This window comes from Apium graveolens, chromosome 5, assembly GCF_009905375.1.
Source record: "Apium graveolens cultivar Ventura chromosome 5, ASM990537v1, whole genome shotgun sequence".
Lineage (NCBI taxonomy): Eukaryota > Viridiplantae > Streptophyta > Magnoliopsida > Apiales > Apiaceae > Apium > Apium graveolens.
The window spans coordinates 5,946,174-5,957,693 of record NC_133651.1 but is presented as its reverse complement, the minus strand read 5'-3'; the positions used below and the strand labels follow the sequence as shown (position 1 = coordinate 5,957,693).

The following is an 11,520-nucleotide window of genomic DNA, read 5'->3' as shown; positions in this document are numbered from 1 at the left end:
AAACATATAATGGTATTTCCAAATGACCGCTACTACCTTTTCCTTCAGATCTGCCCCCATGTTTTTCCCAATCCGGACCATTTTTCCCGAATGGCCTGCGTACAGTTCTACCTCTCCGGTTTTCGCCGCGTGTTCGGCGATCGGGCTCGAGAGATCCGCTCCAAACTTTTCCAACTCAATATTCAATGTTTCACGGTTTCCACTAGGCTCGGCTTCGGCCCGCTTTCTTTTTCCGGCTTCGTCCGACCCTCCGTATTCCTGATCCTTTTCCAGGTCCTCAAGCATTATAATTCTGGCGGTTTTTTTATCGCCCCTCATTTCTCTTACCCCTTTTTCGGTTGGAAACTTGAGTTTAAGATGGAGTATAGATTCTACCGCTTCAAAGGTCGACATGAAAGGTCTTCCGAATATGGCATTGTATGGGCTCTCAATCCGAACCACATAGAACTTCACCGGCTTCTCAACAATATATGACAATTTGCCCAGGAGGACAGGGAGCGTGATTGTTCCCTTAAACTGGATGGGATATCCTCCGATGGCGTAAATGGGAGCCTCATTACAGGGCTCTAACTGTTCTCCTGCCAAATTCATCATGCCGTAGGTTTTGTGGAACAGTATGTTGGTCGAACTCCCGGTATCGACCATTACTTTCCATATTTTGTTCTGCCCGATGATTGGGTTTATAATGAGAGGGTTCTCGTACGGGCGAATGACATCCTCGTAGTCCTCAGTGCTGAAGGTCAAGGGCATGTGGGGCTTCGCCTGACCGAATTGAAAGAGATTGTAGACTTGCCGGTCGTATTTTTTCTTGGCTGTCTTGCTATGTTTGTCTAGGATGCTCCCCCCAGATATAGTCTTTACTTCGCCCCTGATCTTATCCCTTCGTTCTGGCTCTTCAGCTTCTATCTCTTCCTCTTGGTTTTCCTTCGGCCCCAGTCTGTCTCTCAGATCTCGGACGAACTGATTAAGTTCGCCGTCTTTGATCATGCGTTCAATCAGTCTTTTGAGGTGATAACACTCGTCAGTATTATGCCCCTTGTCCCTGTGATAGTCGCAGTATTTGTCGGGGTTCTTCTTATGGTTTGGGACCTTCATTTTAGCCAGTCGAATGAAACCGAGCTTGCCCTTGATCTCATGGAGAATCTTGAATATTGGCGCATTCAAGGGTGTGAACACGGCCGAATCTCTATCTCTTCGCCGTTCGGCCCCTCGATCAACCTCTTTCCTTCCTTCCTTTCTACCCTCCCTTCGGTCAGAGCCTGATCTTGAGCCTTCGTATCTGTCAGCTCGCTTTGATCAGGGATTTCGGGGGGGAAATCGTAAAGAGATGAGCGAAGCTTTTTACCTTTATAGGGGTCCAGCCCCGCCGTTAAGAAGCCCATTTCCTTGACCTTATCCAAATTAGTAACCATTCCAGCTTCCTCCTTAAACCGGGAGAGATAGTCCCCCAACTCTTCGTTCGCTCTCTGCGGCATAGGTGCGATTGGTACTTCAGAAACTTCCTCTTCAGCTGCTCGTAGGATCCAATGGACCCAGGCTTAAGGGATTTGTACCACATCGAAGCTGACTCCTTCAGATAGGTCTTGAACATTTTGCATATCATGATATCATTGTGATCCATCCCAATCATTAGCAGCTCGTACTTTTCGCAGTGGTCTTCAGGGTCTCCCTTCCAGCGAAACTCACTCATCTTAGGGAATTGCCTTTCTTCGCCTGGGGGAGGTCGATATTGTTCGATTTCTTGTGTTACGACTGGTTCCCTGTCAGCCCTCCTATAACCGAACAAGGCCTTTTCTAGGCGATTGAGCCTGAGGCGGGATCCATCGGGCTCTTCGTCTGAATCAGACGAAAATGGTTGTTTGGTCCTTTTCCTTCGGGGATGCGAATCAGAGTCAGACTCATCTTCTTCGTCATACATCCTATGGTCTCTTCTATCCTTATTCGTTCTTCCGGGCTCGTCAGCCTGCAACGCTTCGCGCAAAGTCCTTTCTTGTAGCTCAATCTCCTCTCTTTGCAGCTGCAGGGCCTTCAGCCGTAGCGCATCGGCCACTCTTCACTTCACGCGAGCTTCTGCTTCCTTTTCATCTTGTTCAGTTTTGGTCTTGCCCTTCTCCGCGGCTTTTTCTACCCGGATCTTTAGGAGTAAAGCCTCTTACTCAGGAGTCAATGTGATGACTCCATCTTCATCCACTAGGGTCGATGGTTGTCCCTTATCAGAAAAACCAGGTGGTGGTGAATGCTCGTGAATTATGTCAGTCATGCTCTCGTTATCTCGGGTTATTCTCGTAGTTCCCACAGACGGCGCCAAATGTTATGCCCAGATTCCTTCGGGTGCATGAACAGGTTTCGGCCTCTGTGAAGATGGCTTCGACTTATACCTGAAAGTGAAGAGAATGCGAGGGTTTGTACCCCCGATTCACCTCCGATGTGAGAATAAGAATCTGGTTGTAAAGTGGGTAAAGAATAAAAGAAAAGCAGAGAGTGTTAGAGAGAATGTGTGTATGTTTTGTGTTACTTTTCAAGGGGTTTTATACCAATTTTGTCATGAATGCTCATCCGTTACTCATCATTAAGGAGGGAGTGAAAAGGGGGTTTTATGTGCCTTCGCCTCTTTTTCTGTTATTTTAGCTTTCCAACGTTCAGGAAGAAAGATGGGCATTGTCCCGAGGCTCTTCGTGGGCCTTCGGCTTACGGGCCTGGTGGACCTTCGACCCAATAGCTCAATCGTACGTTGGGCCTTCGTTCAGTGGGCCTTATTGAGCCTATAGCCAATATGAATGATTAAGAATGAATGATTAAGAGATATTTTACGAAACAACTATTTTAATGTTCGAACTTTTTCTTCCCCTTCAAAAACTTAGGAGTAAGTTTGAAAAAATTTATAAATCAGTTTTCTCTTCTACTTTTTTTCATTTAGTTCGTTTTACTTCTTTTCTTCCTTAAAAAACTCGGGAGCATAACATTAATCTTCAAAATTATATGATATTCATAAAAGTTTTAATGCGTGACAGCTAATACATGGGATATTATTTGTCTTCTTTAGAAACCTCCATAGAATAATACTTAATAAATTATTAAAATCTATGATATAGTTACTACTTTTGGTCCAAACTGAACCATTGTACGAAGTTATGAATTTGTATATAATGATAAGATCGTTTTTTTAATATTTCTTGTATGTATGACTAAATGGTTCCCTTAATACTAAAAATTAATAACTTTTAGAATTAAGATTTATTTAATATAAATGAGAAAGATATGATATATAGACACTACGTGAAAAATGTCATTATATAAAAAACAGAAAACACTAGTATTAATATCATGATCCCATGTTGAGAAAAAAATGAAAATTTTGTTAAGTTTATTTGACAAAGTATTATTATAAAGTGTATCAATAATTCATGATTTTTTGGGACATATGGGGGTCCGTAAATTATTCAAGTTGACCCATTTTCGGACTAGTACGGTCCGCCTTATTTTCGACTCAAAACTTGGATTTGATCTAATTTTTTAAAAAAGCCCAATATTTGACCCAACTTGTCACATATAATTTCACACCCAATTCTCGAAAAATTGATGTTTCAAGTTGCTGGAGGTGAGACACTGAGATTGTTGATATAATCCCACGTCGAATCCAGCCGATTGTGAGAATTAGTAGGCCTGGTGCAAAAAAAATTGAAACCCTTAAATAAACTTGTAGAATTAAAAGTAAAAATTTGATTAATATTGAAAATTGAATATAAATGTAAGATCGCTCGCATGTGAAATTTGGTGAAAATTAAATAACAATTTTTTAATTGGGACTGAACCGAAAATTGTTCATTTAAATATATTATACATCACTAAATTTGTACAACTTTTTAACCAAATTATATGTAGCACCTGAACTACAAAATATATAATCCATAAATTTTATTTGGGCCTCAGTGCATACAGTAGGCCAGTACAGTTGCACCAATTGCATTGTCACATGGCCGCCGATATTATGATAGATAGCCGAAGACGGGATACGAAATTAGCTGGTATAATCTCACAGTAGCAATACTATATATTTCAAAAAAAACTTCAATATATTTTCAAATGATATGTGCCGTTATTTCATTTGTGACACTTATATTAACGCACGAAGCGGCCTATTCATTAACGAGAAAACGTTTAATAACACTATAATAACTCTTCATTTGTGAACGATTTTAAGAATATTTGTGGGGACTTGAGCATTCCTCAATCTGGGCACCTCAGCTATACGTTCAGGTATGACCAGAACATCAAAAATTTATGTGGAGAGTTTTGATGACGCGGTTTAATATTAAGGAGATTTGAGATTTTAGTTCAATTTAAACTACTACCATGTTCACCAACAAATTATGATAATTTGGGGGTTTCCGATGGGCTTATAGATTACTCAAGTCGGCAGTGCTGGACTAGTAGACTTGAGCTCATGCGAGCTTAAAATCGATATTTGACCTTATTTAAAGAAAGACCCAAAATTTGATCAGCATTGTCACAATAACAAATATTTTTGTTAAAAAAATGGATTATTATGATCATATTCACAAAATTTAACAATAATTAAGGTTAATGCATCAAATCTAAAGTGGAATCTTACGTAAATTTCCTAATATCAAATATTATAAAATTTAACACAAAATACAACGTATCAATACTGTTTGTAGTCATGAAATTTTCATATAATCCTTGTAAATTTGCCTAAATTTTATATTAGATTACTTTTTTGTATAAATTTATTTGCTGTTAATTTTTTTATAAATATATTTCACATTAGATTTTCAGTACATGTTCACACTTATATTTCAATCAAATTACCATATAAAAATTGTCCCGCATGACAAATTTTAGCTCTATAATATGTAGAATGTTGAAGGCTGAAACTATCCCAGGAATTGAAGCATACTGATTTCTTCGGCCCAAGCCCAACAGCGCCAAAAAAGTCAGACAGTACTCATTTTTAGACACTCTCGAACCGGAAAAGCCCACCTTACATGTATGCAGTACAACTGTACTGACCATCTCCAACCCAACTTCAAATTTGTAATTTAACACCATTTTAGTGGAAAATTTTTCTTCAACTCAACTCTAAATTTTACGGTATTGCACCAAAAGTTATACCAAATTTGGTGTCACGCCAAGTTTTTTAGAGTTTTCGTTAATCACAACATTATACTTGTTTACCTTAGTTAAAACAAAATTATTATTTTTGTATCCTACTGATTTTATTATTTTTATACTTTATTTTGTATTTTATTACTAAAATACAAAATTATATGTTTACCAAGGATTTCCAAAAATACAAGTATACACTTGGGTAGTACATTTTTGCTTATTTCAAATTCGAAATTATAATACAACTTACTTTTATAGAGTAAAGTTCTATGTAGTCCACATTTAATTGGAGTCATCGGAGTCCATATATGTTCTGCAAGTAAAATATAGCTTAAAATATTGTAAAACATATTATTTTTCGACAAACATCACTATTCTATCAAAAATCTTGTAAATTGCATACATTTTACAAGCAGAACATTGCAAAAATATATATTCTACAAAACATGTTTACTTTGCAGAATATAAATGTTCATGTTGCAGAACATATTGCAGAACATACATATTGTACCGTAAATATATGAGATTTGCATGATTTTGTTGAAATTCTGCTATTTGTGTAACATGTTTTGCAAAATAACACGTTTTACAATATATTTTATTTGCAGAACGTAGATGGACTCCGAGGACTCCGATAAAAAGGTGGACTCCATAGAACTCAGCCCTACTTTTGTATCCTACTGATTTTATTATTTTTATACTTTATTTTGTATTTTAGTAATAAAATACAAAATTATATGTTTACCAAGGATTTCCAAAAATACAAGTATACACTTGGGTAGTACACTTTTGCTTATTTCTAATTCGAAATTATAATACAACTTAATCTTTAAAGAGGTTTGAGATTTAACCTGGTTAGAGCAACTCCAACCGGAGTTGTCTGTGAGGTATATTAGCCTACGTGGCAATTAAAATAGCCAATATATAAAAAAAAGGCACTCCAACGCTCTTGTATAGATAGCTAAAATTATAGCTAATAGCTTATGGTCTTCTATATCTACATATCCCCTGTCCATTAGCTAAACCCTCTCCACCTCATCTCCCGCTTCTTTCTCTCCCGCTTCTTTATCTCCTATTCTCCTTTCCTGTATTCTCTTTCTCTCCTGTATTTTGGCCGGCTCCTGCAAGGTATGATTCCATCACTTTCATTTTCATAACTTCCTCAAATTAGGTTTGCAGATTTGGGGGAATTTTTTTGACATTTTTTTATTATTGGTATCTTCTTTTCTAATTGTAGAAAATGGAAAGATCATTCATATCTTTACTGAATGAAGAAGGTTCATTTTCACAATTTGAAGAAGTGATATTTTATCAAGAAATACCTGAATCTCAACCCCAAGCAGAGGTTCCGAAACAGAAAAAAGGCAAGAGGTCAAAAAAAAAATTAATTGAAGAAGATATGTTGTTGATTTCGGGTTGGTTAAATATTAGTATGGATCTAGTGCAAGGTAGTAATCAGACACATACGAGTTATTGGAATAGAATTTGGAAATATTTTGAAGAAAATAAAGGTGGAAGTACAAGTGAAAGAGCTGCTAATTCGCTGTGCAATAGATGGTGTACAATCAACGAAAAAGTTGCCAAATTTATCGGATTTTACAACCAAAATTGTGGAAGAAATCAAAGTGGGTCAAATGAACAAGATAAGGTACTAAATATTTTTTTTCACTTATGTTTTATTCTAAAATGCTGCCATGACTTATAACTTGCGATGGGTTGTTGATGATTATGCACAATTAGGCATTTGTTTAATTAGTTACTGATGAATGCTGGGCTATTTTTCATATATAATTTAAGTAACAGATGTGTTTTGTTGAGTTAATTGGAGATTCAATTAGTTTTAGTGGTCCATCCTTGTCCTTATAGATATGGATAATACTCTGCAGGTCTCTTTTTGATTTGGTATCAGGCCTACAAATTAGAACTGAACTAGAGAAATATAAAGAAATTAGCAAGTTCCATTTATACTTAAAGTGATTTTCATATATTCTGAACCATATGTAACACAAGTTCCTTTATACTTTGCATAGTTGTATCAATTCGCAAGTTAGCAAAAATAAGATATGCAAAAGAAACTCAAGTACACAGGCAGACACTAGCACTGGCATATGTACAGAAGTTGGACATTTATACATTGTAGTTTTGCTTCATTAGAATATTTAATAATCAATATTTTGTTTTGCTTTCATTTTTCAAAAACAAATTTATAATAGAACAATGCGTGCATTAGAATAGGAAATAAACACAAATTATGGATCTGATTTTTTCTATATGTCATAACAATGCAGAGGGACCAAGCTATTGAGATGTACGAGAGAATAATGAAAGAGAAATTTATGTTCATGCGTCATTGGAACTCATTGAGATTTTCTCCAAAATATCAAGCTAGTTTGGCAAAGAAAAATAAACCAACTAAGGATAGAGAAACTTCTTCACCATCTGTTGATAGTCAGCATCCCACAGGCCTAGAATCCGATGAAAAGTATTTTAGAAGTGTGAATGTATTTGAATTTATGGAAATTTGTGTTTTATTCAGTTCTGAATTTTGCTATTTATAAGAATAAAAATATAGCCGTTGGAATATAGCCATTGTAATATAGCCGTTGAAATATGACCGGTGGAATATAATCATTTGAATTTCAAAATAATAAAATACTGTTTTTGAAATATAGCTAACCATTATAGCTAACATCATTAGAGCACAACACCTTACAGATTCAGCAAATTTAACATAATCATTATTTTATATTATTTTAGCTAACCATTTTAGCTAGCACCCTTGGAGATGCTCTTATTACATTAACTAAACATATTATGTGAATATCAAAAGAAATACTTGAGCTATTTTTATTTAGCTATCTTATTTGATATTTTATGGTCATATTTTTTGGATTTTGATTAGAAATTTTATATATTCTCTAATCAAAATAAAATTTATATAATCTATAATCAATATAATTTATAAAAATCACGTCAATTGAACGAAAAAACAAATTGGGTACAAAGTATGTAATTACAAAATTAAATAATTAATCAATTATCAAGGTTATTCCGTATATCTTTTCAAATATTCAAGAATAATGCAGGATGCACCTCGCACGTGTAGGGAAGATAACATGCAATTGCAGGCCCACATATCCACGTTTATGAGACGAAATTACTCCTCAAAGTTGAACCAAGGGTGTCTGGTTGGTTTATATTGTGATTTTAGGGGCTTATCACCCTTAAAATTATAAGTTTGAATTTTTTGGAAAACACGAAAATAATTGGAATGACATGCTCACTGAATACAAATGTGTTAGAAATATTCCAGATTAATTGAAAAAGATACAAGTATGTTAGCAGTTTTCCGAATTAATTAGGGTGCACGAAAGACAATAAAAAGTGGAACCATGCTTTAACTTGCAACAATATTTGGCCACCGAATAAAAGCATTAGATCCGACCAAACATAATAATACTGCTACGTACAAACGGATTTAACGTCTTTTCCTTAACTTTTTAGAATAAAGTTGGATACAAAGACAAAAAAGTACGCCTACACAAATCACAATTACATCATGCGCACTCATTATTTTGAACCTACGCCAATACTTGAAGACAAACACATAATCCCAAATCCTACCATTTCACATGACACTAAAAGATGCTAAGATCACGATTAACAAACAAATTACAAAGTCTATTGGTAGGGGCATGTTTGGTTGGTACCTAACCACCACTTTTTTTTTAAAGTTTTCTATCATCTTCACCTTAGTAACGTCACAACTCACATGCATGTTTAATATTCAACGTCGTCGTTCTGGGGTCCATTTTGGTGCAGTTGGGCTGAAGTGAGTTGAGATCACTCTAGAGTCAAGAAGTTCCATGATTGGTGTGAAGCTCACACACCTTGGAACCTTGTACTGATTGATTGATGCGCCTCTTGAGATTGCGTAGTCCATTAGCTCCTCAAATGTTCCGTTTTTTACCACCCTGATTTCGAGTGGTCCGATTGAGTTATCAGCAACTCGGCCTTGTCGGTACACTGTGTTGAATGATTCTTCCATTGCTAAACAACATTGGTCTAAAACCTCAGGAGTTGGTGAATTAGCTGAGTCTTTCGCGAGAAGTTCCCAGTAAATAACATAGTGCCCTGGAATGGTCTTTGTGTCACTAAAGCTTGTGTATTCAACAATGCTTGTGTTGAATTCACGTAACAAAACTGAGGCATTATCAATTGCGTTTTGTAACTCTTCCTCATTGGTCTTGTCTGCATCAATGCTTAGTAGAACATTTTTCCTCCTTAAGAACTTGAACTGAGGGGCTGAGTTGTAGAATCCAGTGACTCGGAGAATATCACCAACTCTGTAACGACACAGCCCTGCATACGTTGAGATCACGAGCTCATACTCTTTGCCCACCACTAATTCAGCAAGATCAAGAAGACGTGGGGAGTCTCGTGACACCGACTGATCATCGTGTGGTAGAAACTCAAAGTAGCCCATGTTTGGCATGATGGTATAAGAAACCTCAGATGGCATGCAAACAGGCTTTAGATTAAGCCCAAAATAACATTCGGAAGATGCATACATGGTGCAATATTTTGGCAACTCGTTACTGTAATAATCCAGGGTAGGAATGTACTGAGCCATCGCACCAGTAACAATAACATCAAGATACTTTGTATTAGGCCAAATCCTCACAATGATCCCTTCCCAGTTCTCACCCGAGCATTGATCAGTAATGAACTGAGCAAGTTCCGGATCAGGCTTCAAGATCCCCGAAATACATTCCCTGACAGCCGAGTCATTTATTTCAGGGTTCAACGTTCCCGTGGCAATGTCATGGGCCAATTGCCTCCAATTGAGCTGGAGGAACTTGACAGCTCTGACGAGACCGGAGGCAAAAACAGCCCCCATACGAAGAACTTCTTGGCGCATGATGAGGCCACAAAGCATTTGAGAGTACATGCTTTGGAAGGAATTCGCACAAAGAATGGTCTCATCAGGGCTAGTGTAAACATTGTAAGGGTCATATGGCCTGGTTCTGAACTGCGAACTCTTGTAGTAGCTCGTCAACACTGGCCGTGCTACTAAGCCGCTAGGAGTCTGCGTCTCCGCCTTTATGAACAGGAAGTACAAGCCCTTCCCTTTGTTCAGATTCGGTACGTATCTGAAAAAAATAATTTATGAATTAACAACATATACCAAAATTTAAACAGATTAGTAAAAAACTATTCATATAATTATACAAATTTCCTAGCTAAATTACATGAATTATCGAAACTTACAGATTCATCACAGGCATGAGAAGGCTGTATAGCTTTTGTCTACGGTCCCATTCCTCGGCGATTGTTGGCATCAGCTTTCTCTCGCCGGCAGAAGTCCCTGAACTGTAAATCAGAACTCCTTAATAAACAGTACACACGTAACACGTTTACATATATTAAGATATCTACAAAGTCGTACTGTAATAGATTCAAAAGAATATTCAGTTACTATAGGATCATGTTCAGACCTTACTCTACCGTGCGACTGGTTACTTAACATATTCAATTAAACAATTTTTTTAATGTTTTCAATATACAAAGGGAAAAAACATAGTTGAAAATTTCATGAAAAAAGTTGTACCTGGTGAGAAATTCAGATATGGGATGAGATGACAATATAGAAGAGCGATCTCCATTGGCGATCCGTTGAATGTAAGGCTGAAGATCTTCGTAGTTTACGACAGGTACTTTAGACTTGTAGGTTTCACGATCGGTTGCATTTTTGAGATCGAATTTGCTGAGATACTCGGTCTCAGCATTTCGACTCAAAATAGCCTCCAGGACCTTTTCCTGAACCAGGTCTGCATTTTTCGTCATTTCTTCGATAAATTGAAGAGCTTTGGCGTCTTTCTCGCAGGCCGGAGGGCCTAGCGGAGACGAGATGGTGGAGTCAACAGCCATGAGCAGATGTTTTCTGATAGAAAAAAAAACTATGGTGTTTTGTATTAGACTATTAGTGTTGTGAGATTGTGAGAAGGTACATTAACAAACATGATTTATATAGGCCAAGGTCAAAACGTAACGTCCCTGGCTAAAATGCCACGTCAGCGGAAGGTGGGGCCCTGTTAATACAAATACTCACTTGTTGGATGGACTGACGGAGCGATAACATTCGTAATATTGACTGTGTCTTGGGGATATTGAGTGTTTGAAGAAGAGGGGACACGTAGACCCGGTTTTGCGTCAGCATGGCTATATTTAGGGGGGCAGCTGGGACCCAGGTGGTGCCAGGTCAGCATAGTACAGCTTGGACAATTTGTCCGTACCTGGACCATGCTAATGTCCGATGGTAAGGTTGTTGGTCGTAGACAACGACGCTCAGCCGGCGACCCCGGCATATTTTACTGCTCAAAATGAGATTTT

The 11,520-nt window shown here is 37.2% G+C and overlaps 1 protein-coding gene and 1 long non-coding RNA gene across 2 annotated transcripts; one reads left to right on the top strand and one right to left on the bottom strand.

Moving 5' to 3' along the window:
• The first annotated feature begins 5,983 nt into the window (after nucleotides 1-5,983).
• LOC141661883 (uncharacterized) lies at nucleotides 5,984-7,698 on the top strand. The gene is made up of 3 exons (XR_012550160.1): nucleotides 5,984-6,255; nucleotides 6,365-6,775; nucleotides 7,416-7,698. It is a non-coding gene; the product is annotated as an uncharacterized LOC141661883 (long non-coding RNA).
• Nucleotides 7,699-8,587: 889 nt separating this feature from the next.
• LOC141723591 (putative indole-3-acetic acid-amido synthetase GH3.1) lies at nucleotides 8,588-11,113 on the bottom strand. The gene is made up of 3 exons (XM_074525431.1): nucleotides 10,739-11,113; nucleotides 10,399-10,500; nucleotides 8,588-10,280 (listed from the first exon to the last, which is right to left on the bottom strand). The coding sequence occupies exons 1-3, from the start codon at nucleotides 11,056-11,058 to the stop codon at nucleotides 8,915-8,917; spliced, it is 1,788 nt and encodes a 595-aa protein (XP_074381532.1). The 5' UTR covers nucleotides 11,059-11,113; the 3' UTR covers nucleotides 8,588-8,914.
• Between the last annotated feature and the right edge of the window lie 407 nt (nucleotides 11,114-11,520).